We start from the raw sequence: 27,578 nt of genomic DNA, 5'->3' as shown, positions 1-27,578 counted from the left end.
TCTGGCCCTTGCAGTTTAACTTAAACTGTCTACGGATCTCTACCACTACTTTATGAAGCCAATAACATTTTCTGAATTGGCAGTTATCGTTCTAGAAGTTTTTGTTACTGACACACATTTGTTATTTCCCAGAATTTATGTTTTATATTGAGTTTAATAAGTCATGACTTTCCCCTTATGTCCTCTGAGCTTCCTGGCAAAGCACAGGCTAAAATCCAAAGAACTGCCTCATCTTTGCAACTCTAATGCTAAAACCATTTTTCTCCTAATTCTTTCAAAACCATGAACCACACACTGTGTCCCAGGCAGAGGCTGAGAGCGAATCATATTGCTGGATGAGAACGAGGCACTCTGAGATGAAGCAAAGCCTTGTGTGAGAAGGAATCTACTTCCTGGGCTGCTTCTGCCCTTGACAGCGCAGGAATACCCCCGGAGGTGGAGCTGACCCCCACATAGATGGAGGCTCCAAGTATTACAGAAAATGTGACACATAACTCTTGTTTGAATTTATATCGTTCATGTCTCTTTATTTTGAAATATAAAATTTTAAACAAAAAAAAAATTAAAAATACTCGAGTGCATATTTGTTGTAAAAAGTTCATGTGGGAGTATACAAAGTAGAAAAGCCCAATTTGTTCAAACCACTCCTCTCAACCCCCATTCCTTTTGGAGGTAACAGCAACAAAGCTGGAAAAACACAACTTTCCCGACCTGTTATTTTAAAGTACAAATAGTTTCATAGCATGCTATGCATTGTTAAACATTCTGCTTTTCTATTTACTATGTCTTAGAGGTTAGTCCATATTACTGCATTGCAGCATTTCCTCATTCTTTCTACCAATTACGTAATACCCTGTAGCATGGCTGTGTTGTGATTTATTTAACCAGCCCTGTCCTGAGGGCTGGCTGCCAATTTTGCTATGACTACCCTTTGGTGCATATTCTGTGCTCGCATGCATAGGTCTGTACAAGAGAGGCCCACAGGTAGATGTCCCTATACACGCCACATTTGCTTTTGAGCCCTCTCTGGGAATGTCTTCCTTTATTTCAATTTCAATGTAATTAAGTGCTGCCAGTATAGTTTTCTGAACAATATCTTAATTTATCAGAGCAGACATTAAATCCAATAAGATGAAACCTCATAGAACATTGACCATACCTTTAAAATCTTCACATTTGCATTTATGTCAGTGCCTGGCATATGGCTGACACTGATAAATTGTTGTTGGATAGATAAGGAAAAGCTAACTATATACGAGAGGTATGAAAATAAAGTGTTCATAATCCCAAGTTCCTAAAGTTGGAAATTTGTTAGTGAATCAATATTTAATTTGATGCCAAGTTCTGTATCTTTTATCTAGAAGCTAGGAAATAATTCAGTTTCTCAGTTTGGGCGGAGTTGTAAGATGAATGAAAATTCTTCTTACTTTACTATGGAAGTCATCTCAAGGAACTCCATAAAACGAAGGGAGAAACAAACTGCAAGATTAAAGACCAAACAGTAACAAGAAAGATTAATGCAGGAAGTTACAGGCACATCTGCATTCATCCAGGTTTTACACAATTACACTAAATGCCTTTTAATGTAAACAGATTTACATTAAACATTTCCCCATCCTCAGCCCATTCACTACAGATCACATCCTGGATGGGCAGCTGAGGAAGCAAAAGAGCTAGGCTTCCCTTGAACATTCCTCCAGGCAGCAGACGGGGGCAATTCTGTCCCTGAAGGTTCAGAGGCAACGTGGTCCGTGGTCCGGTTAAGCAGCACAGCACAGACCGGGACAATGGCATCACAATTCAGGAAACAAACAAAGTCAGAAATGGATGACTTTTTGGGTAAAAGGAGTAGAGGAAGTATGAATAAATTTGTGAATCTGTTAAAAGAAAATGTCTTTGAATTTCCATAAGAATGTTGAAATTTTCTTACATCTCCTAAGGAAGGACCAGGCTGCTTACATAACAGTATAACTGACACTTACATCTACATATGAATACTCCTAAGCTATCGGCAGTCAAGGAATATTCATTGAGCACAGGAGGGGTACTCAGCACTTGGGATCGAAGTGAACAGAAAGGGCTGTGACTGCCAACACAGTTTTCTTTTTCTAAGTGCCACGGACAAGCCAGCAACTGCGGAGCTTTCCCCAACATCCCTGTTTGTGAGGCTGGCCTGGAACCGCGCCCTCCCCCACCCTTTGGTCAGTCAAGTCGCTGTGTTCTCCAGCCTCGCACTGACCAGCCTGGGCCCACCCCTTTATCCTACTGCCACAGGCTACCAGGAATAGTTACCGTTAACAGTTCTGTAACTGATGGGAAATGGCTAGAAAATGGCCTTTCCGGAAATTTTCTTGCCTTCTTCCAAAAAAGGAAGGATTTCTATCTCAATTTTTACACCACTGCTCACCGCCCCTGGGGCATCCTCATGAATGAGTGAGACTTTCAGGAGGGAGGGGGCGGGGCGGGGCAGGACTTGTCTGCCAGTGGTCAGAGAACTCTGCAGGGCGCTTCACACGGGCCTGGCCACACACAGCCTTTATACTGTGTTTAGGCAGTGACAGTTTAGAAGAAGAAAGGAATCTCACCTTTTAAACAGTAACAAAACAAAACAAAACAAAAAAATCCTGGCTAATGGTTTTGGCATAAGAGTGTCTAATATTTTTTGGTCAGTAGAGATCACACAACACCAAGCTTAGGAATATAAAAAATATACTCCCGAAGAGTTAAAGGCAAGTTCAGGAACAGACAACAAACATTTCTTTTTGGTTGGGTCGAGTGCTCTGGTAAGTCTCTCCTTTCGCACAGAAAAGGATGATGGCTGAGATGGAAGCCGTGCTGACTTTCAAAGAACATGTCCGACTGTTGTTCAAGGGGAACCTAAAATAACAGAAAATATTTAACTTTTTTGAGGGAAAAAAATATGAAGATAGTTATTTATTTTAGCAACTTTTTCTTATGGAAATCAACAAGTTGCTACTGATACCACAACGAAGAGCTAGGCATCACTGGCATCACTGTAGGGCTGCCATGCTTTTCGATTATGTTATAAATGTGATTCACTTAAGACTAAATCAACAACTTCAGGTATATTTGGCTAAACAAAGCTGGCAGGGAGTTTATGTTGAATTACTTCACATGTGAGAACCATCAACTAGAAACAGCACAAAGCCCAGTGTCCCTTCTCTCAAATAATGACATAGGGAAACTTCAGGTGAGACTAAGTGTATGTTCATTATGACTTTACATAAGAGAACAGACATCAAAGAGATGAGGCTATTCTCTTCTTATTTAACATCAAATGCCTAAACTCACCTTAGGCCTCCCCTTCAGGTGTCTGTGCCCCAGGTTCTTTTGAATTCAGTTTTTGATGCTGCAGATGCAGGCTGTCTAGCTTCTGTAGATCTTCTGTAAGGCCATTTCTAAGATCTTTATTGTTTCTCAGAAATTCTTTTACCACTTCCAGTCGATTTAAGATCTGCAAAAAGAAACCACATAATTTAAAACTCAGATAATTTTATAGCAGGCTTATATTTCAAGTGAAAACTTACTAGCTCTAAGACTGGCTCCTGCTCATGTGCCCACCAAGAGACAGAAACCTTGGTTACAGGCACCTGTCCACAAACAGGTTAAGGTTTGAAAAGCAAAACCTGCCTGGCCAGTGTGGCTCAGTGGATTGAGCATCGTCCCATGGACTGAGAGGTTCATTCCTGGTGTGGCACATGCCCGGGTTGTGGGCTTGATCTGCAGTACGGGCCATGCAGGAGGCAGCCCATCAATATATCTCTCTCACATCGATGTTTCTATCTCTCTCCCTCCCTCTCTCTCTAAAAATCAATAAAAACATATTTTTTTTTAAAAAAGAAGAAAAACAAAACCAAACAAACCCTTTAAAATAAAGAATCCTCTACTCAAACTAAACAAAATCCGGGCTAGCTGGTTCTGGGCCACACAAGGGGGTGTGTTTGCTTGCCTCCGCAAAAAACAAACAAACAACAACTTCCTGTATTTGTATGAAAGGGCCAGACACACAACACACACAGGTGATCCTCAACTTACTATAGAGTCACATCCTGATAAGCCCATTGTAAGTTGCAAATGTAAGTAAAAAATGCATGCAGCACACCTAACCCTCTGAACATCATAGCTTAGCCTAGCCTACTTTAAACATGCCCAGCACCATGAGAGAGTACTGTACCGATCTCGCTAGCCCAGAAAAAGATCAAAATTCAAAGTACGGTCTCTACTGAAATACATTATCTGTGTTGTACCACTGTAAAGTCGAAAAATCATAAGGAAAACCACTGTTAAGTTGGGGCCATCTGTATATGTCTACACACACACACACACACATATTACATATATATAAAAATAAAATGAATCTCATTTATTTTGAATTTTGTACCTGTACATGTATTACTATTAAATATATTTACATATATATACATTCATACATATAGATATATATGTGTATGACTATCCGTATGGATGTATATGTATGTATCTGTGCATGTTTTTTTTTGTTTTTTGTTTGGTGGTACGTGCCCTTAGTGGGAACCGAACCCAGGACTCTCCGAAGGCCGACACTCAACTGCTGAGCCAAACTGGCCAGGGCTGTGCATATGCATATGTATTTAATAGTAATACATGTACAGGTAAAAACTTCAAGATGAGCACAAGGGTACAAGGTAAATAATCAGTCTTCTTCCAAACCCCTGTCCTCAGTCACCTAGCTCCTCCCCCCAGAAGTGACCACAATTAAATTTCTTATGTTTCTTCCAAAGATATTCTATGCATTTCCATGTGAGCACATGTATATATTGTATACACATTAAAAAAATACAATTGGAGCATACTACACATTTTTCTTCAATTGATCTTTCCTACACCAGATTATAAAGAGTGGCCTGATTATATTTTTTAATGGTTGAATAATATTTCAGTTATGGATGTTTCACATTTTAACATATTTTTTTAAACCTTCTGTTAAGACCAATAATGCTGTGTATGTGTCATTTTGTATGTGACAAGTCTATTTGTACGATGTTTTTAGAAGTAAAATGTAGTTTTAACTCTGATAGAGTTTTCTGTTTTATTAATAGATTTAGCCAAAACTTCCATTTATCGAGGCTGTACCAATTTAAATTCCTACCAGTAACATACTTCCAGATATTTAAACTAATAAAAAAGCACTCTCAGAATAGTACCATGGAAGTGTACCCGGGGCTTACCCTCACTGGTCTCTGTGCTTATTACAAAGATGAGTGACTCATATTTAGAGGTGCGATGAATTTTTTAAAAAGGGGAACTCCAACTCCGAGCTAAGTCAAGGCAATCTAAATCTAATTCTAATGAAGAAAAGTGGTGGAGCACCCTATCCATAGCAGAAGGGTGGTTCTTTTTTTTAAAATTTTTTTGTTGTAATCCTCACCTGAGGACATTTTTCCATTTTTTTGTTCAGATAGAGTGGAAGGGAGAGAGGAAGAGAGAGAGAAACATCGATGTGAAAGGTACACATGGAGTGGCTGCCACCCACACAACCCAACCAGGGCCGGGGACAAACTGCAACCGAGGTACATGCCCTTAGCGGGAACCGAACCCAGGTCTCTCTGGACCGCAGGCTGACGCTGAGCCAAACCGGCCAGGGCAGAAAGGTGGTTCTTAAACTTCAGTGCATGTGACTGATTCTGATGCAGAAGGTCTAGGGTGGGAACTAAGCAAGTCCTCAGGTGATTGTGATGTCAGCAAATGAAAGAGCCAGAGATGCTGGAAGATGTCTGTCAGGGACAGAAGGGAGGGGGAACACAGGCTGAGGCTTGTCCCCACGATGAATAGGAAGCAGGGCGGGCCGCGAGGTCATCAGATAGGTTAGTAAGTACATGGAGACATGCCCTTCAGCCGGAGCCGTTTATTACATGGCTGGAAACAAGCCTTCAGCTCCTGAAAGATGCCTGGGCTTTAAATAATAAATATGGAAACCATAAACACGTAAAATGAAGATCACACCGGTGTTACTCCGTTCACCGTGGGCACTGCGCTGTCGGCGCTCATTGCCTGTGCCTGGTGCTCTGGGAGCACCCCCCAGGGTCCCTCGGGCACTGCGTGACTGTGCTAGCTGTGTCTGCGGCCACGCTCGCACTCCAAGATGGAGTGGGGTCTGCCCCTCCCTGTCTGGGGACCTTCTCTCACTTGATGGCTTGGGAGCTGCGGTCCTCCGGGCTATCATCTACAGCCGTCCCTGCCACTTCGCGCTTCGTCTCTCATGGCTTCACTCTATCACGTTTTTAAAAATATACTCATTAAAAAGTTGATCAAGACTGTGAAAATGATACAGCGCGCGCTCGGTTGTCTGAGTCAATTATACACCCCTGTATTACAATTACAATTAAAATTACTGTACGTATGGACTGTAGGCCTGTGTATTCAAGCAGCCCAGGAGCCCTTCAACGCCAGGTGCAACCGCTAGAGTCTGGAAGGCTTAACCGGGATAAATGAGGGACGACTGTACTCCTCTCTGCCCTTGAAATGTGCTTAAGAGGGGCAATTATTTTAGCTTGATTAGGTGGGGAGAAGGGAGAAAAAAGTCAAAAGAAGGTGTTTTGGGTTTGTTTTAAATTATTAATTATATGTAAAGGGGGACGAGAAAGTAGAGATGGAAAAAACTGAAGTACTTAAAAAATTATAGAATGTAGTCAGACACACTTGGATATTGAAACCCTACTTTGTCACTTAATCAATTGTGTGACTTTGGGCAAGACACTTGACCTCTCTGAGTGTACTTCCATGTATGCAAATAAAGGATGACAACACCAACCCTACTTAGGATTCTTGTGAGGATTAGAAATAACCTAGTAAAAGTACCCAGCATTGTGTTGGGTATATTCCTTCCTTTCTACATTTATTTAACAAATGTTTAGTGCAAGTCTGTCTACCATGTGCCAGGGACTATTACAGGCAAAAGATGCTTAGACACACTGACTGGTTGCCTCCTGCATGACCCCGACCAGGGCCGGGAACAAACAGCAACTGAGGTACGTGTCCCTGACCGGAACTGAAGCTGCAACTCATTCGCCCGCGGGCCGACACTCTAACCACTGAACCAAACCGGCCAGGGCTGGTTTGCTTTTATCTTTAACTGCGCCCACCCCTTCCTGGTATCCTCAACATAGCAGCCAGTCCTTTTGTCATTCTGCTGCTGGGAACTCTGCCACGTCTCAATGGCTCACAAGGCCCAAAGTGACCTGCCTCCTCCATCTTCGCTCTCTCACCTCCTCACCCGCTATTCTTCCCCTCACCCCACTCCAGCCACCCTGGCTCAACCTTTTGCTGTTCCCTCTCTGAATACTCTTGCTCCAGATAGACAAATGGCTAGTCCTCACCTCCTCCAAGGTGTTGTTAGGTGTCTCCTTCTCAATAAGGCTGCCCTGACCACCCTATTGTAACCTGATACTCATCCCCACTCTGCCAGTTCCTGATCCCCCATACTCTGCTCAACACAGTACTTCTAAGGCACATCATTTACTTATTATGTTGACTGTTTACTGTCTGTCCCCAACTACGAGGATCTTTATTTTGTTCTCTGATGCACACCAAGCTTCTAGGACCATGCCTGCAACACAGTAGGTGCTTACTTAGTAAATATTTCTGGAATATAATAAATAAAGTGTCATTTTGATCCTTTCCCCAGCTGCCTCAAGTACATTCTGTCACTGACCCTTGTCCCCAAGCTTCCCCATGGATCTTTGTGAAGGTGGTTCCTTCACCAGGGTTTACGAAATCAGTAGTGATTTTCAAGAATGTGCAAGTTCTTTCCCTGTTTTTTTTGTTTGTTTGTTTTTAAGCCACTTACTGCACTCAGTGTTCTTTAGCTGAATTTATTTTTTATTCCTCACCCGAGGATACTTTTCTCTTTATCATCAGATAGGGTGGGAGGGAGGGAGGGAGGGGGGGAGGGGGGAGGGAGAGAGAGAGAGAGAGAGAGAGAGAGAGAGAGAGAGAGAGAGAGAGAGATGTGATAGAGCCACATCAACTAGTGGCGTCCCACATGACCAGACCAGGGCTGGGGATGAAGTACAACCGAGGTATGTGCCCCTGACCAGAATCGAACCTGTGACTCATTGGTCCGCAGGCCGACACTCCAACTGCTGAGCCAAATCAGCCAGGGCTTTAGCTGAATTTTTAAACTCCTAGGTCCAAACAGAGCATGGAGGGCTGGCAGGGCTATGTGAAGGGCTCTTGAGTGGCAGCTGAATTCTGCCGCAGCTGGGCCGTTGGTGGACACACTCCACACGTGTCCTGAAGGACCTGACCAGCTGCTGCTCCCATGTGGCTCTGAAGCAGAATGCGTTTTACTATCACAGTTACACATGGATCGTGTATTTTCATGGGCGCCCCTTTTATGTTATATATCATTAAGGCTCGTCAATTGAATGAAAAAGAATGGAGATGATGAACTCTGCTGTGCACCCCTTGGTACTCATTCTCATGGTCCATGGTGCATTTTGGGAACCATCAAACTAAATTATCACCATTGACCATTTTTTCCTCAACTTGGCTTTCCAACCCAACTACTGTTTTAACGAATACCAGAAACAGGTCTTGTTGAAGTCACAAGAAGTCCTGTGATCATAATATGATCACTGTATTGCTTAATTCCTAGATGCATGATTTTTTTTCATATTTTAACATCTTAAATGAGAATGCATCTTACCACCGATAGTGTCCTACAATAAATTGGCAGCATTTTTTTTCTTTCTTAGAGGTAACTGAATTAATGGTGTGTCTTACAATTGATGGAATTTTAGAGTCACTGAAATTTGGTTTATCAAATCATCTGACTTTGGAGACTAACCCTAAAGAACATGGATAACCATATCTGGTACTGAATTTCCAAGTAAGGTCAAATTCCACACATCATGGAAAGCCAACCTTCAACTTCTTAGAGATAACATGCCAATCAATCTGAATTTACATTTTGATCAATTGAAACAGCAAGAGAAATGCCATGGTCTACCGCACAAAAGCATGCAAAATGAGAACTTATCAACTCTATCTAGAGACTTGGGGACCCAGAGAACAAGCCAATTAACCCCAATTTGCTCTCTGTAAAACAGAGATAACGAGTTTGGAATTTACAGTTGCTAGCTCTTCGGTGATACAAGATGCAGTAAGGCACGTGGAAAGGCACAGGACCAGAGTGAGGGGACCCACAGGCAGCCCTCAGACCCCAGCCGGTGGCCTTGCTTACACGTGACAGTGCCTGTTCCTTGGGGTTGCTGCCTCACGTGTAAAGCAGGGGCTATGATAAAATGATTGCCAGGTTCCCTTCCAGCTCGCAACTCACATCGACTCCTGGCTTGAGTGTGGTGCTGCTGATGTGTTTTGCTCTTTGTTACACAAACAGGAAAGAACTGCAATTCCCTCAAGAGAGAAGAGAGGACTACGGGCGACTCAAGGGCCGAGAGAGCCCAATATCCTGATTGCCTTGCCTTGCTCAACTCTGCTTCTGAAAGCAGCAGCAGAAAGAGAAGTGGGGCTGGCTCTAATGGCATTTTAAAATAAAGCAAGATGGCCCTGGCCGGTTTGGCTCAGCGGTTAGAGCGTCGGCCTGCGATCCTGACAGACCCAGGTTCAGTTCCCGCTAAGGGCACGTACCTCGGTTGCAGTTTGTCCCCGGCCCTCGTTGGTCGTGCGGGTGGCAGCCACTCGATGTGTCCCTTTCACGTCGATGTCCCCCCCCCCCCCCCCGTCCCTCCCACTCTATATGAACAAAAAGTGGAAAAATGTCCTCGGGTGAGGATCAAATAAATCAATAAATAAAATAAATCAAGATGAAACCTACAGATTTAGAAAACAGAAGATTTAACAGTGCTATTCATGATTTTAAATACGTATGGTGTGCCAGAGAGGGCACAATAAAAAACAGTAGTACCTACTCATTCTCTCCCTAAAAAAAATCAATAAACATATTCTCGGGTGAGGATTTAAAAAATATATATATCTGTTGGTTCCCTACCACTTTCTGAGAATAAGGTCCAAACCTCTTGATGCAAGACAGAAGGACAGAAACCCTTGCAAAACATGGCTTCAACCTACCTTAACACCTCGTATCTGCCCAGGCCTCCTCTATGCTCACCTTGTCACTGCCCAGGCCCATGCTGTTCTTTCATGCCTTGGCAGGTGCTGTTCCTTCTGCCAAGAACGCTCTTCTTCTCTTGCCAATTTGCCAACCTTGGACCTGATTCTGTCAGTCCTTGCTCAACAGCACCTTCTCAGCAAAGCCTTTGTTTGCAACCCCTGCCCCCGGCTCACAGAGAATCTCTATCTAGAACCTTTGTTCAGAATTCTCCGGTAGCCCTTACCGTGTTGTTCCACTCTGGGCCACCTGTCAGGCGCTCGAATGTTTGCTGATGAAGTGAAAATAATTGTTTCAAGTAATATTAATCTGTGCCAAAAGAATATTCATTTTTGGAAATTATTTGTCTTATAAATCAGAAACATAACTGGCAATATGTTAAAATGAACTACTCTTCCTCTCTGGTGTCTCTTTGTTTTGTTTACTCACACAGAGGATATAATATATATACAATTTTTTTTTTACCTCTTCTGGCAACACCTCTTGTTCTTTTGCTTGAAGATACATCTCTTGAAGTTTTTCCTTTAGAAATTCCATTTCTATTTCATTCACTTGGCTCTCACTCAGGTAAACACCTGTTTCATGCTCACACCCATCTCGATGATCTTCCTCGGGGATGTGAACAGCCCAGTCTGATATCAACAGCTGTTGGATTACCAAACAAATATATGAACTGACTGAATGGAAAAGACATTCTACTGGACGACTTGAAGAATTTATAATTAAATAACACTGACTGGATCTAGTTTAATTACATCCCGTGATCATAGAAAAGCTTCTTAGCAAAGTACAATTCTAGATTTCATGTCAACATGTTTTTCCCTGTTGACATGCTAAAATTTCATTTAAACCTAATAAGTTTCAAATTCTAAATGAATGACGGTGGTTGCTTTTCCCCTTTAGTTCTTTATGCCAGGACTGTTAGAATCGAATTTTTACCTGTTCTATTCTGGAGTACACCTCCACAATCTCCGGGATACCACGGAATTCATTCAGAAAATTTTGGATCTTCACCTGGAAATCTCGAAGCCATGTAGAAGACACCTTCATCTCTGAAGAGTGCATGATATCATTACGACACTTAATGACCTCCAGAAAGACAGAAAAAGATAAAAGGCTTCAAAATCAAACAGTGGGGTAAACAGATTTTGTAGTTCCAAAGAAAAGCTGCAGACAGTCTTTCTGTTAGTTCCAAAAATGTTCCACCCCCTGCCACTTTAATAAGTTCATCAGGGTAAGAAATGCAAACAAGCTCACAACTATCCTTAGCCCTTGAAATCTTGGGACTGGCTGGATATCTCTTACAATGCCCAATATCCCTTAACTGAAGACAACCTGTCGAAGAGCAAGAGTACTGGCTACTGGCTCTGCATACACCCAAAGGCTGAAACAGACAATGCAAAAATCCTTTAAATATCATCGGAGCTTCAGGAAGCTGGGCCAAAGGAGTTTTTGGTTGTGGAAACCATGATGAAAAGACTAACTTCTGCCTGTATTTTACGACAGATGGTGCTGTCTAATCATATATGAATTAATTCATGTAAAGTCTTCCATATCTTCGTTAAGAGATATCACAGGGGTCAACTTTATACTGCGATACTTTTTGTCTCTGCTGATGTCAGGATTCTCAGTCCTTTCAGCCGCTGGCAATCTAGCAAAACATGCATTTTTCTCTACATATTATAAATAATCCATTCAAATATAGTCTCTTCAATGACCCTCAGAGTAATAAATGTGCCAGAGCTGTTCTCTGGTGAAACAGACAAAGTCTAATTCTCTGAAGAAATCTGACATAGTGATCCATTCTGACCTTGCTTACTCACTAGTGTTTCTATTTTCTCCAGTTCTACGTAACTTGGTCTCGCCAATGAAATTTAAAAGGGCAGGACTCAAATGCTGGCATACCATGAACAGAACGATACACTGCTCTGTGTATATATATATATATATTTTTTTTTTAACACTGAAAATAACTTTGCTTCTGTTTATGGCAGAACAGAGAAGAGAAATGTGAGGTTCACCTAGTTTAGTGGCGAAAGGTACAACAAGTTGCCAGGAAGCTTTAATTAGGGAGAACTGAAAGGTATCGCCTGACCGCATTTGCACAGGAGTTCTTGGACATCACAGAAGGTGCATGGGATGTGAGCCCCACTAGCCTGCTGAGCAATGCCAACTTCGAAGCAAGGTTTAAGTGTCTTTGCACATCACTGTTTTGGGGAGACACCGTGTGCTACATGTGCACGCTGCTTTCGCATCGCAGGGTGTGTTTCTCAGCTGGTCATCACAGTACCTGCTGACACGGTACATGACTGACTCCCACTGTACAGTTTGAACTATGACAGCTCTTACCTCTGTGACTTTCTTCCTATCAACCATGAAGTGATCACAGGAGTTGATAAGGTTTAAAAGGGCAACGGCATCACAATCCTCAGGTCCTGTTTTGTCTGCCTGTCCTCGGGGCATGAAGGCCTGTAGGAGGGGAGAGGCGAGGGGCACCTGAATCTCTTCTAACCCTATGAGCTCCTGGGGCCTTTGTCACTTGTCTGTTTCCCCAAAATTGACTGCAATTCTCTTACTGAAGTTTCAACTTAGAGCCTCACGAGTCCAAAACCCAAGTCAGGAAACAGGGTGACAGCTAAGCCTTGGCCAAGGGCAATAACTTAAGGGTTGCTCTATCTGTCCCTCTGCTCTTAGAGGCACTTAAACATTTGTTACAATTGGTTGTCTGCCCTTTCTTAATGGCATATAAGCAGGAAGCATGGGTAGAAAGCACCTTATTTCTTTACCTTACTGAAGTGTCAGTGGCTGAGTTTTTAGATTTTTTTTCCTTTATTGATTAAAAAATTTTTTTCTTTATTGATATTAGAGAGCGAGAGGAAGGGAAAGGGAGAGAGAGAGAGAAACACTGATGAGAGAGAACCTGGATTGGTCGCCTCCTGCATGCCCCACCCCGGGGATTTGGCCGACAACCTGAGCATGTGCCCTGACTGGGTATCGAACCGATGACCTCTTGGTGCATGGGTCGACGTTCAACCACTGAGTGGCTGAGTTTTTAAAGAAAATTTAAAATTTAAAAATAAGTTACTCCAAAGTGGACACAAAAATGACTTGAGAAAGTTCAGTATGGTTGTATAAAGTTAAGAATCTAGCCTTGGCCAGTTTGGCTCAGTGGTCAGAGTGTCAGCCCGTGAACCGGAGAGTCCCAGGTTCGGTTCCCGCTAAGGGTACCTTTGTTGCAGTTTGTCCCCAGCCCCGGTTGGGGTCGTGTGGGTGGTGACCAGTCAATGCTTCTTTCTCTCTCTCTCCCTCCCACTCTATCTGAAGATAAATACAAAAAAAAAAAAAAGTCCTCGGGTGAGAAGGAAGGAAGGGAGGGAGGAAGGGAGAGAGGGAGGGAGGGAGGAAGGAAGAGAGGGAGGGAGGGAGGGAGAATCTAGGCTTTGGAATGTGTGCCACAGGACTGGGTTCAAGTCCCAGCTCTGCCACTTGCCAGCTGTGTGACCTTGGGCAAGTTACTTGTCCTCAGATCCCTCATCAATAAACAGGGGTAACTGTTCTCATCTACCTCAAAGTATGTTGTGAGAATTAAACAGGTTAATGCAAGTAAAACACCTGCTTGGTGTCTGGCATATGATAATAAACAGGCCACAAATGTTGGTAGTTATCTTGTTGATGGTGCAGGGTGAGGAGGACCTCCGTAGGAGTTACAGATGGAATCCCAGGGTTTGAGGCACTAGATGATAGCAGAAGGGCCTTGTTCTAGCACGATCTTGCCTGTTATAGCATTTTCTGGCACAAACCACAAAAATGGTGTTATAGCAAGGCTTGGGCATATTTCTTTCCTGAAATATTTCCAAATTTACATCCGAAGGCAACAACTTTACCAAGCTAAGCAGCTCAGGAGTACATTCCTGCCAAGGGACTAGAAAAGATGACATGTGAAAAATTACGTGCAATGAGAATTCTAAATAAAGAGTTCGCTTGAAAACAAACACATTTCAGTAGGCAATTGACCGCAATGCCTCCTACAGTGCCCCTCGAAATGCATTCCAAAAAAGGCTCGTGGGAGGTGCCGACACACCCGGGAGAGTCAGGGCTATGTTCCTGATGGTGGTGAGATCCTACACCTGGGCCTCATGTAATAAAAAAAATTTTGTATACCCGGAATGGCCCCTATCAAAATATATGGTGGCCAGTGCCATCACTGTTCTCTGTCTTAACAGCCACTAACATGCCAGCCCTCTGAAAGAAGCCAACTATGGATGCTACAAATGCTAACAATGGAGTTAATGCATCACGGGCAAACTAATTCAATGAAAAGGAAGAAAAGAAGAAACTCTGCTTACTCCAGCTGTCACTGAGAGAGAAATACAAACTTAGAGGAGCCTTGGTTGCCTCAAAACCAGTCACAGTTTATCTTTTCCATTACAAGGTATGTTCTGTCTCGCATTTTCTCGCCAATATAAACCTGTCTCTTCCACATTAAAGTTTGATCCTAGTAATTATTCCCTTTCTTTAGAAATAGAAGCCGACAGGGAGGCTCTGCTGCCTCCTTGCCTCTGGAGAGCTGTTTCTTAAAATCGTGTCGCATACCACCATGTTCCATGTGCTAAACGCACAGTTCTGTGAAACACGCCTATCGCCTCTCACTACCTCTGCTGTCTCTGCACTGAGTAGTAGGTGAGGTTGGAGAAATAAAGGCCAGATCATGCTGGGCCTTACTGGCTCTGGAAAGGAATTCGGAATTTATTCTAAGGACATCAGGAAGCCACCCAAGGGTTTCAGGCAAGGGAAAAAAAGGATCTACTTCCTATTTGAAAACCACACATCCTGCTGCGTGGAGAAACCACCAGAGGTGACCGCGCAGCAGGGGCGGCTAGGTGGGAGGCTGCAACCAGAGGCCAGAAAGGAGAGGATGAGAGTTGTGACGCAGAGATGGAGAGAAGGGGGATTCCATAACTATTTTGCAGGTGCAAAGAGGGTAGTGAGAGTTTGGAAAGAGATGAAGCAAGAATGATTATAGCCCTGGCCGGTGTGGCTCAGTTGGTTGGAGCATCATCCCGTATACCGAAAGACTGTGGGTTCGATTCCTGATCAGGACACATACCTAGGTTGCAGGGTTTTTTTTCTTTTTTTTTTTTTAGAGAGAGAGGAAATGAGAGGGAGAGAGAGAAACATCGATGAAAGAACATCGACAGGCTGCCTCCTGCATGCCCCCCATGGGGGATTTGGCCCACAACTTGGGCATGTGTCCTGACCAGGAATCAAACCAGTGACCTCCTGGTGCATGGGTCGATGCTCAACCACTGAGCCACACCGGCTGGACTAGGCTGCAGGTTTGACCCCTGGTTGGGGTACATACAGAAGGGAACCAATGTTCTCTCTCACATCAATGTTTCTCTCTCTGTCACTCTTCCTCTTTCTCTACAATCAATAATAAGCATATTCTCAAGTGAGGATTAAAAAAATGAAAGAATGATTGTAGCTAGTTGGTGGTGGGGCACAGGCGTAGGTTTGGAGAGCAGAGATGAAGAGTCCTGCTTGAGAAGTCAACACAAAGTGCTCAGGAGCTAATGAAGCAGAGGAGTCAGTCAAGTAAGCGGGAGATGGGCACCCGGAGCTCCTAAGAGAGGGCAGGGCTAGGGGTACAAATCTGGAGCCATGAGCATAAAAGTCATATTGAAATTTTCACTCCATGGACATGGGCAGTATCACTAGAGGAAGAGAGGGGGCAGAAGAGGCCTGAGAAAGGCCAACAGTCAGAAAGAGGCTGAGGAGGAGCCCGGAGAGAACGATGTCACCAAGCCAGGAGTGTTTCGAGAGGAGTGGCAAGTAGTGCTGAATGCCTGAGAGGAAGACAGATAAGGCTGGAGAACTGAAAGTCGCATGTGCCCCACAAGACAGCTGCAGTGGAGGGGCCAGGGTGCAAGCCGGGGTGGAATGGGTCGAAGAGACTGGGAGCTGAGGAAAAGAGAAAATAAGCAGAAAACCGTCTTTCTTGAGAAGGTCTACCGGATATACACATCCGGAGGCTGAGAAATGGGGAAATAGCTGGAGGGAATATATCAAGGGAAGTTTTTTTCTTTTGAAATTTTATGTTCCAAGTGTTCATTCAAGTGTTTAAAAGAAAAAAGCTTTATTGGGATATAATTCACATACCATACAATTCACCCATTCAAAGTGTACAGTTCTTTGCCACAACATGGATAGATCTGGAGGGTATTATGCTAAGTGAAATAAGTCAGAGAGAGAAAGAGAAGCACTGTGTGATCTCACTTATATGTGAAATATAATAAAACAAAACACCAAGCTCATAGTACAGAGAACACATTGGTGGTTGCTGGAGGCAGGAGTGGGAGAAATGGGTGAAGGGAGTCAAAAGGTCGAAACTTCTAGTTATATAATAACTAAGTCTTGGAGATGTAATGCATAGCATGGCGACTATAGTTAATAGTACTGTATCGTTAAGAGAATAGATCTTAAAAGTTCTCGGAATAAGAAAAAAAGGAACTATGTACGGTGATGCTAGACTTACTGTGGTGATCATTTTGCAATATACACAAATACTGAATCATTACAGTGTACACCAAAAACTAATGTTATATGTCAATTATACCTCAATAAAATTTTTTTTTATCCTCACCTGAATACATTTTTCTTTAGACAGATTAGGAGGCAGGGAGAGGGAGGGAGGGAGGGAGAAGGAGAGGGAGAGGGAGAGAGAGAGATAAAGAGAGAAACATTGATGTGAGAGAGACACAGACTGGTTGCCTCCCTTGCGATCCCAACCAGGGTCAGGGATGAACCACAACCGAAGTATGTCCCCTTGGCCAGAATCGAACCTGGGTCGCAGTGGTCCACGGGCTGACGCTCTAACCACTGAGCCAAACTGGCCAGGGCTCAATAAAATTTTTTAAGTGCGCAGTTCAGTGGTTTGCAGTATATTCAGAGTTGTACAACTATTACCACGGTCAATTTTAGAACATTTCATCAACCCAAAAAGAAACCCTCTATCCAGACCCCGGCAACTACTAATCCATTTTCTGTCTCTATGGATTTGCCTATTCTGGACAAAAGAATAGTATAAGGTATTGTATAAATGGAATTATACAATATATGCCTAATTCTTTCACTTAGCCTAATGTTTTCAAGGTTCATCCAAAGTTGCAGCACGTATCATATTTCACTCCTTTTTATGGCTAAATAATCCATTATACAGATAAACTACATTTCGCTTATCTAGTCATTAGTTGATGGACATCTGTGTTGTTTCCACCTTTTGGTTATTGTGAATAGTGCTGCTATGAACACTTGTGCACCGGTTTCGTGTGGATATTTGGTTTCATTTCATTGGGTGTATATATATCTAGGAGTGAAATTGCTGGGCCACATAGTAACACTATGTTTAATCTTTTCTTTCTCTTAAAAAAAATTACATAAACCATGGCACCATTAAAGCTATTTATATGGTAATGGGAATAAGCTGGGTGGGAGGAAGAGTGGATAAATGAAGACTCAGAATCCTTGAGCAGATGGAAAAATTCAACACACAAGTGGAGGGACAGGGCGATAAGAGGAGAGACGCCCTTCCTCCTCTGTAGCAGAAGGAAGACGGTGTACATGGAGGGAGGTTAGTAGGTTTGGTAAAGATGAGTATGTATGTGGGGGTATTCATCAACTCCAGGAAGTGTGAGCGAGGTTAGCAGCTGGGATAGAGGGTGGAGGAACGCGAGTGGGAGTTTGGCAGCAACAGTCATCTCCAGGAACAGGAGCCTAAGACACATGGTCAGACTGCTGGGGCTCATGAGCCAGAACTGTGAATGACACGATTCCATTTGTTTAATTGTTGAATAACACACACACACACACACACACACACACACAGTATCTATCTTCTTTATTCATTCATCTACTGATAGACACCTAAGCGCACATATCTTTTTGAATTAGTATTTCTGTTTTCTTCTTGCCATCTGGGACAACATGGATGGATTTAGAGGGCATTATGGTAAGTGAAATAAGTCAGACAGAGAAAGACAAATACCGTATGATTTTGCTTATATGTGGCATCTAGAAAAACAAAGGAATAAAACCAAACAAAACAGAAACAGACCCCCTAGATATAGAGAACAAGTTGATGGTTGCCAGAGGGAAGGGGGTGAGGGGATGAGGAAAATAAATAAATAAATAAATAAATAAATATGTTGCTCATTAAAAAAGAAAAGAAAAACTGAAAGTAAAACCAATCAGCTTCCCTTGTGAGATTCTTCCCGTGAGCAGAAGCAGATGATGGTATCATCAGGGCTAAAGTTGGGCCAGGAAAGTTCGGAGAAAGGAGGATGGGTTGGCAAGAATATGAACACAGGGTTGGACAAGAAGGTCTGTAGGTGACAGCATTGAAAAGTGGCATAAACAGGTGGCCTGTGCTTCAAGAGGATTCCGAGGGTGTAAGAGCAGCAACAGAGACCAAACAAGTGAGGGACAGTAAAAGGTGTTTTTTGTTTTTATTTTTAATCCTCACCCAAGGACATTTTTGCATTTATCTTGAGAGAGAGAGGGAGGAAGAGAGAGAGAGAGAGAGAGAGGGAGAGAAACATCCATGTGAGAGAGAGACATCGACTGGTTGTCACCCACACGACCCCAACCGGGGCCAGGGACAAACTGCAACCGAGGTACATGCCCTTAGCGGGAACCGAACCTGTTATTCTCTGGTCTGCAGGCCGACACTCTAACTGCTGAGCCAAACTGGCCAGGGCAAAAAGGTGGAATTTTAAGTTGTTTTTCTTTTCTAGGTAACAGGAGAAGTTGGCAATTCTGTAGTCCTTTAAAAAAAAAAAATGGGGAAGAGGGTGCAGGTGTGGTGGGTTTACCAGACCATGATAGCCAGAAGTCTGGGGGCTGCTGATACTGTCTAACTTCATTTTTTCGGTTACGGAACACAGGCTGGCCCAATGTCACACCACAGCAGCTGAGCTGGGACTCTGATTTCGGCTTCCCAGGCACCATGCCTGTGCCTGCTGCTAACTGGCATAAAGGCTGATTCCAAAAATTATTCTGTATTAGGAGGCCACTTTGCCCCTCACCACCCGCTACACGGTTTCTGGCAAACACAAAAAAAGGCGCACACACATACAACAAAAAAATTCCCCAACTGGCTTAGCTAGTAAGTCAAATTGCCAAAATCTAAAAACAGGTCTAATAGTATCCTTCTATCTGGCTGCCTACCCCATCTCCAAAGTTTTATACCTTAGATGGACACTTCAAGTCCTTCATATTTTAAGCCTTTTCTTTCCTTGCCTTACTTTGCCATCCTCATGGTATACTAGAACCAAAATGAGCTACTGAGGGAGCTTACCCTCAAAAACGCCTTTCTGGTTCTCCCTCTGTGCCTGTGCTCATGTTGCTCACGCTCCATCTTGTCCCAGCATCTCTTGCGGAAATCTTGCCTATAGCTTTGCAAGCGGGAGTAGCAAACTCAAATGCCGTCAGGAAGCAGACAGACAGAAGCGAACTTGTACTTCACCAAGCTGGGTTGGGTCCAATAGAAGTCCTGAACCGCCTAGACACCAGACTTTAGGTTAAAAACCCTATTTCTGTGGATCTGTGTATGAATTCCCAGGCTCCAGGTGACTCCTACCTGGTGTATCCCGCCCCCTAGCCCTACAGACTGCAGGTGCTTACCTTGGCCACCTCCCAAGCGTCCACGGGCCATCGGCCCGGCCGGCAGTTTCCCCAGTGGACGTCTCCGTTTCTGTTGGTGTGATGTTTCAAAATCTCCCGCTTCCACTCGGCACACACCTGACACTGAGGCTGGAACTACAGGAGGCGGCGGTGAGGGAGGGTCATTGGGCATCTGAGCCCCGGGCGCTGCGGTCGGCCCCGCGCCAGGGAGTGCACGGGCACTGCGCGGGGACAGGGACGGGGACGGGGACGGGGACGGGAGGCGGTGGTCAAGGCCCCAGGGCAGATGCTCACCTGGCGGGCGCGCGGGCTGCACCGCGAACCGCTGCGGCAGGTGGTGCCGGGGCTCAGGCCGGGAGCGGAGGCGAGCAGGCCGCGGTGAAAGGCCACCATTTCCCGGCCGACGAAGCCCTGCAGGCAGCCGCGCAGCAGCAGCAGGCAGTAGCCCGCCTTCACCCAGTTCTTGTACTCCGTGCAGTTGAGGCGAGCGGCCAGCTCAGGCAGCACCATTTTCCGCGCCTGCCTGGGAAGCCGCGGGGGCGGGGCGGGAGCGAACGGCAGTGCGCAGCCGCAGAATCCTAGACAGTGCCGGAAGCAGCGCGGCGCGTGGGCGTGTCCCCGCCTGCAGGCCGCCCCCGCGCAGGGCGTGCGGCAGACTGCGCTCCCCGGGCGGGCGGGGCGTGCTGGCTCCTGGGCACGTCGGCCCCACCCTAGTCTTATGTGACCTCAGAAGTACAAGTACTTTGGTGCTTGCCGGGAAAGCTTCTACCAGAAACTTAACGCCTTCTTCTCTATTCCCCCAAACTGAGACCCAGCCAGCACCAGATTCTCCTCCCTCTCTTGATGCCCATTACTCCTGTGTGTGTTTGTTTGTTTTGTAGGGATATAGAAGGTACTCAAAGCACATTTCTTGAAGTATGTTCTAGTTAAGTTTACTTAACTGGTTTCTAAGCCCACAGATTGGCTGTAGCAAATCGGGGCATTAGTGAAATGTGACCGCGGTCGCCTGTTCCACGCACTATTTATTATACGTTTGCAGTGCGCCAAGGTAACACCTTGGAGCCACATGGGAGGCAAAGTGGAAAACGCATCATCTGGATTCTGGAGGGTGGATTCTGGAAGGCTGCAGCACCCGGGGCCGGATAAGGGGTTTCTTCTTTGGTCCTGAAGCTTTGAGCTTAGATGATTATTTAGTACTTATTACGTGATAATTAGTGCTCCTCCCAAAAGGGAGTCTGAGTTAAGTTCCAAATAATTGTGCCATGAGGGTCAGAAGGCAATGAACTGTCAACTCCGAACAAGAGGTCATCTCAGTTTGAGTGAGCTTCTTGAGCTTGGAAAACATGTTAAAATTGTGTGTAGTCAAAAGGCTCTGAGGGAAGAGTCTAAACATTGAAACCTGTCCCTGACTTCCTATTTCACAGCAAAGTGGCAGTGTTCAGAACTAGGTCTGGACTCAAATTGCCTCTTCTTAGCTGTTTGATCTTAAGCAGTCTTAAATTTGATCTCAGCAAGTTACATTTCTTTAGGTCTCAGTTTACGCATTTGTAAAAGGGAGTCAATACCTACCCCATTTTGGTTGTTGTGGGTACTAAATACACACCGAAATGCTTAGAACAGTGCCTGGCAATAGTAAGCTCTCAGTAAATTTTAGTTTTTATTTTATATTGACCTAAATGTGCCCTTTCATCAATCAGTCATATTCCTGGGCAAGTATTTCATATCACAGCCCCTTGGAAGTGGAGGCAATTTATATAGCAAATTGTGAGATCATGGTCTCCTGGAGTTGTATCGCACAATGCTGGTTGGCCTCTGCTAATTTTTTCTTAACAACCTCAATACTAAATCTATCCTAAATAAATTTAAAATCATTCCCTTAAGACACACACTGTCCATTCCCATCAAACCAAGTGAAAGAAAAAATTCCACAAGTAACAATGATATATACATTAGTATTTTTCCTTTTTGTCCCTTAAGTTCCCTGATCATAAAGTTCTCTTAAAATTTTTGGTACATTGATTTTATATCAAGAACTCTTGGGTAATAAATATTAAAGCAAAATGTAATAAGTATTTCTTTTGGGAGAAAATCATGAAAGAAACAATTTTTTATGTTGAAATTGGATCCAAATTTAGAGTAGTAAAATTATGGTTCTTGAAGTTATCAAATTAACCACAGTCCAAAGAATGACTAACAAACTATTTGTATCTTGTGGCTGGACAGGTTACTGTGTTAATTGCAACACAGTAAAGTTATTAGTGGTATTCAAATTAAAAATCACGTATATTTTAGTTTACACCCATACTTTGCTCACTCAGAGTTAATTTCAAATATAAGGTTCTGCCCATTATTAATAACTTGATATGTTCAGTTGAAGTTTTCGTTTTCCCAATTCTGAAAGTAGTTCTATACATTCTGAAATGGCATTTCAGCAGATAGAAAAAAAGGAGGCAAATCAGAACCAATTTCTTCTTTCAAGGTTAAACTAATACTAAACCATACTACTATCCAAGCATCTTCATGAAAATTAACTAGTGAGAGTTGGTAGTTCTCTGAAACTTGTGTAAATTTTATTTATTATTAAAATCACATTGAAAACATCTTAAAGACCCCAAACCCCCTAGTATAAAAAATATCTATGGGCATCCAATCCCTTTGATTGAAACTGGGTAACAAAAGAGGCAAAAGACATGGTTTGTGATGAAGCCTAAAATTCGATTGCTAGTGTTTTCAAGCTTTAATAAAGTATATACCAATTCCAAGTACCAAGCATGATATCAAAATTCAAATTCATGGGTGTACTCTTAAATAAGCATCAAAATACAAATTTTGTTCACTGAATCCTATCTTACTTCTGATTTGCACAATGCATTCAGAGATGAGTTATAATTAGGAAAAAAGTGTCCACTGAATGCATCATGTTTAAAAATGCAATTAACATTTCAAAACCAACCATACTTAAAAGGGAAAATACCTGAAAAGTTAACTCTATTAATAAAATTATTTGAGGCAATATTATCCTGTAGATAAAAATATATTTGTTGTATATACATGTAGATTTCTACATGAAAGAAAGGATTCAGCTCCAAATAGAAAAGGGCTGACCCTTGATAAAGACATCTTAGATTGACAAACCGATGTGATTACCACTGCAAGGAGAACTGGAAGCAGAAAGATAAAAGGTAAAGTTAAAGGAAGGATAAAAGTTTAGTCACCTGCTCCTGAATAGTGGCAGAATTGGGCAGAGAAGCAGGAGATGAAGGCAGAAATAAGACATAGAAGAAAGGCAAAGAAGGCCTCAACTCTGACCAGAAATGAATAGAGAATCAAGCAAAGTTGAGAACAGATATGATACAGCTGCAGTGAGATGCTTGAAACTAGAATTTAGTACTTGATAGTTACAGAAGTTCAATTAAATAATCTAAAATGGAATTTGACAAAGCATCTGTAATTTAATGGAGAACCAATATTACAGTGACAAGATAACTCAGCATGGTAGTGTCATTTAAAAAACTTTCCCAAATAACATCAAGTCACATGAAGACCTTTGCTTCTGATCACATTCTTTCAAGCTTATCCAAGTCCCTGACTGACTGGGAGAGACAACACAGGGCTCCAAAAGGAAACTCTGCTGAGATGTGTCAGTATCAGAAACTCCGTTTGACTCTGGACAGACCCTGGATTTTAGATTCTTCGAAGTGAGGGGACTGGACTAGGTTTCTTCCAAGCGAAACATTTTATCGTTTTGTTGACAATGAATTAAACTGGGATTGTTTAGAATAACCCCAACTTTGGTGGGGAAGTTAAGCAAGATAAGGAAACACCGCAGAAATCTCATGCAAAGGCAGAGCATTCAAATTCTGTTTCCTAATTAATGCTGTATGCAGAAGTGTCCCGTAAGCTAAATTTGCCTAACAGAAAAGTTACCACATCCTCAACAGACAAGAATATTGCAGTATTTGGGATCCTTGATTAATCTGAAGTACACGTTGACTCTTCTGCAAGATTGGGTTCTTTCTTTTTTTTACCAAAATCCTGAACTGAAAGACAACCAAGGTACTAAATGTTCACCACCAATCAATTTAGGAATGTTTGAAGAAAATTAACTTGAAACAAAGAAGTAGATGTTTTTGGTCAAATTTCAGACACATATTATTAGAAATTAATTACTGGCCCCACCAAGTTAAAGATGAAGGGAGGCCCTGAGAAGTCTATAGAGCTGATATACACACAAGTGTCACTGTTTTTGTTTGTTTGTTTGTTTGTTTTTAACCTAGTTTTATTAAATATTGCTTCTTTGGGATGTTTTTATAACAACTCCCAGAACATTTTCATGTAAGGATTCAAAGCGGTCATATTAAAATACAGCTTCAATATAAAGTTTATCACAGTTTTACAGTATTCAAAACGACAGACCTGCCTTAAAAAAAACAAAAACAAAACCCAAAAAAGGACTATTACACCCAAAACATAAGAAAACAATTAAATAAACAAGTTTGGCATTTCCGTAACTTTATAGTATAAAACAGATATTAAATCTAAGATTGGCAAGCGGACACTGATGTATTACCTAGTTTGAAACGTGTCCCATTTAACACACTATACAAGTTCACTATACAAAAGATTGATGGTCTGTTTGATGAAAGAAGTGCGCCCTGAAAATTTTTTCGAGTTTAGAATATTTAGCTCTTAAAGTCAAAAAAGTCCTTTTCCTTTTTTAAACTGAAGGCTGAATTCAGACTTTTTTTTTTGTTGTTTTGTCTCATTTGTCAGCCTTCCTGGTTTAAAAACAATAGTGTCTATGGACGCCCACCAGGGGGCAGTGTAAGATTAGCCATTAAATCACGAACAGCTGCAAATATTGTGCATTCACCTGCAACAGAGAAAAATGGTCATTAGCTATTCACAATACAGGAAAGATGATGTCAACACACCGGTGGGGTAGGGGTAACTAAATCTAAAATTAGCAAGAACTTTAAAGATCACAATAAAAGAGTAAATTTTAACTGTACAGGTTACTGGGGATTAAGGTTTGGTGTTAAGTATCAGATGATGATTTGATTTGGGTTTTATTTTTTCCTTATGAGGAAATTTTGGGAAGGCCCAGTTAGGTTTGAATTTAAGAAGATATGCCTAGAGTTTCTTTATAGAAACACTGGATAAGGAGCACTGGATAAACCTTTGAAGTTGAGCTTCAAGGCTACGGACAACTGGCTTATGCATTTTGAATCTAATGAAAAGATCTACAGTTTATATTTATGCATTTGTTACAACATCAGTGGTGTCCTAATGTTGCATTAAAGCTCAGATAAGATCTCTATGACAGCACCATCCAATAGAACTTTCTGTGATGATGGAAATATCCAATACATGCACTGTGGCTACCAAGCACTTGTAGTTAGGGTGACTAAGGAATTGAATTTTAAATTTTATTTATTTAATTTTAAATAACTTGAATTTAAATAGCCACATGCAGCCAGTGACAGTTGTATTGGACAGTGCAGTTCTATGAATCTATTGGAGTTTTCTCCCAAATTTAAAGGAAATGATCAACTTCTGGAGTTCAACATTAGAATCAATTAATAGGAAAATAAAGTGGTTTTCTTAAAAGCACTTCCACCAGGGGAGGAAGTGATGGGTTTGGGAGGAGAGGAGGAAAGCTGAACTATGGCACATCAACAATTCCAAACAAGATTTGTTTGGGGGAGGGGCAAGGCTAATGAGTCACCCTCTCAATTTCCCCTTTGCTCAAAGAAACCAAACACCCTGCCTCTTCCTTCTTGCAAATATTACAAATATTTCAATATAATAAACCAAACCCAGCTGTTAATATTATAAACCAAAAGCTGGGTCCCTTCCCTAGAGCACAGCCTAACACTACAGTGGCTGAAAGTGAGAGAACTGAAGACCTCAATTGAATAAACGGCCTTCTGGCAGAGGGCAGAATGTGCAGTGACCCTGTGCAAGTTACTGCACCCTTTTCATCAACCACTGGAAAATTAAGGTACACAAAGAAAATGAAATGCAAAGGTTTAACCTAAGGTAGACAGAAAAGAAAAAAAGAAAATTTCAAAATATCCCAACAATTTCTTAATTTAAAAGAAGTTATATCTTTTTCTTTTTTAAAAACACATTTTCATTATTGACAGGAAGAAAAACTTGCTTGATCACAATAGGATCAAAATTCTTTCCTTTCAATTTTAAATTCCACAAGACATAATGATAGTCATTTGCTTGTGAAAAGAATGGTGTTTATTATCAAAGTTGTAATGGATTGCTACTTTGAAAATTCTGAGAGCTTTAAACTTTGATTCTTAAGGACCTATTTGTAGCGGAAAGAAGAGATAAAGTCAAAGGATGAAAGCAGAAAATTGTAAGAAGTGGAAGAAGTGTTACAACAAAAGAAGCATACCCTTCTCTACTGCCCAGTGCATTTCTTATAAACTATACTTGAGTGAGAACTCGCCTATGTATACAATATGGGGAAACAAACAGCTAAATATATAATTTCTCTCATGATTCCTGTTTATAGTAAAATTTTGACACTGTAGTTCATAAAAATGTTTCAGAGAACAACTTTCCCTCATTTAGAAACATAATTCTGTTATCATACTATTTTAGACAGAAAAATAGTGGACTTTAATATTAGAAATAAGCAAAATTTAATTTAAATTTAATTTCCTTAATATTAGAAATAAGCAAAATGGAAGAAAAGTTCTCTTTACTGAGCTTTATGTATTGTAACCCAGAATTTAGCACTACCAGGAGTCATGTGTTAAGCGTAGGCTACAACAGTATTGAACGGACCTTGTTTATCTTGCCAGAAACATCTGGTTTCCTTGAAAATGCTCAGTTTGAGAGCTTCATTGTGCACTTGGTGGAAAGGTTCACTTGCACCCGCCTGAACTTATATAAGGAGCCCAAAAAGCAGTGATGCCATTTGTATCAGCTTTTATTCTTCACAAAACATTTAGAAGATACAGAACTTTTGAATGATATTATTCTGTTCATGATTGAACCATGAAATATGAGAAACCAACATGCATTTCAACTTGGTGATGTACAGAGTGGCAGGTATCGATGGCAGGGCAGGAATTCACATCCATGGAAAATTCTATCATCCTAACCTAAGGGCTTTGTGGCAATGTGTGCTATAAATACAAGCTTCTGGCATTAGCAACTGGGTCAGTCCCAATAGTAAATCACTAACAAAAATAAAGTCCAGGCAGCAGAGACATGGACAAAAACAAAGAACCAGTGAGAAAGGAAGAAAGCGACAGGCAGACATTAAGAGAGCCACAGCAACCAGAGCTCTTATTACTAGGATTGCGGGGTGAGGTGGGTAAGGAGGGAGCAGCCGGGAGAAGGGGGGATCTCTCAAAAGAATTCTTATAACACATATGCAATAAAAGATTATCTACTGGTCATGTACCTTGTCGTGGTGGGTTCATCTCTGCAAACCTCTTCAGAATGTTGCTGACCATCATGGGAGCAGCAACAGAAGAGTTCTGCTGTCTGGGAATGTCTGCCTGCTGGGTTGTACCTGAAGCCATGTCATAAATGATTGGAACTATAATACTAACAGGTTCTTGGGGAGGGACCGATGTTTTCTGAGTTAGTTGAAGCTGTAGATCAAAACACACACAAAGAGAATAAAAACATAGTAAGAAAATAAAACATTTGACTAAATTTATCAAAGGTACTATCATTTACTGTCAGATTAAGATATGTCAAGCAAAAGAAAATTAAATATGACAAGTGACAA

At 42.2% G+C, this 27,578-nt stretch overlaps 2 protein-coding genes across 2 annotated transcripts in view; both read right to left on the bottom strand.

Moving 5' to 3' along the window:
- Positions 1 to 529: 529 nt before the first annotated feature.
- CUNHXorf38 (chromosome unknown CXorf38 homolog) lies at positions 530 to 20,344 on the bottom strand. The gene is made up of 7 exons (XM_036271439.1): positions 20,108 to 20,344; positions 19,814 to 19,948; positions 12,482 to 12,601; positions 11,072 to 11,221; positions 10,598 to 10,777; positions 3,313 to 3,475; positions 530 to 2,877 (listed from the first exon to the last, which is right to left on the bottom strand). The coding sequence occupies exons 1-6, from the start codon at positions 20,321 to 20,323 to the stop codon at positions 3,314 to 3,316; spliced, it is 963 nt and encodes a 320-aa protein (XP_036127332.1). The 5' UTR covers positions 20,324 to 20,344; the 3' UTR covers positions 530 to 2,877; position 3,313.
- A 3,977-nt stretch (positions 20,345 to 24,321) lies between these two features.
- Positions 24,322 to 27,578, bottom strand: part of MED14 (mediator complex subunit 14) — a 74,846-nt gene continuing 71,589 nt past the window's right edge. The window contains exons 30-31 of the mRNA XM_036270456.1: positions 27,246 to 27,438; positions 24,322 to 24,686 (exon numbers count right to left, since the gene is read on the bottom strand). Coding sequence (XP_036126349.1) covers positions 24,613 to 24,686; positions 27,246 to 27,438 — 267 coding nt within the window. The 3' untranslated portion in view covers positions 24,322 to 24,612. The remainder of the gene's footprint in view (positions 24,687 to 27,245; positions 27,439 to 27,578) is intronic.

This window comes from Molossus molossus, unplaced genomic scaffold (assembly GCF_014108415.1).
Source record: "Molossus molossus isolate mMolMol1 unplaced genomic scaffold, mMolMol1.p scaffold_m16_p_2, whole genome shotgun sequence".
In the NCBI taxonomy this organism is placed as follows: domain Eukaryota; kingdom Metazoa; phylum Chordata; class Mammalia; order Chiroptera; family Molossidae; genus Molossus; species Molossus molossus.
The sequence above is the reverse complement of the archived record's forward strand: the minus strand, read 5'-3'. Positions and strand labels throughout refer to the sequence as shown.

Excerpts from the sequence above, each read along its gene's own strand:
- CUNHXorf38 (XM_036271439.1), bottom strand. The coding sequence starts at position 20,323 with ATGGTGCTGCCTGAGCTGGCCGCTCGCCTCAACTGCACGGAGTACAAG. Across the intron at positions 19,949-20,107 it reads GCAGCCCGCGCGCCCGCCAG|TTCCAGCCTCAGTGTCAGGT; the intron begins GTGAGCATCTGC and ends CGCCTCCTGTAG. Across the intron at positions 3,476-10,597 it reads AAGAGGTGTTGCCAGAAGAG|ATCTTAAATCGACTGGAAGT; the intron begins GTAAAAAAAAAA and ends TTCTTTTTGCAG.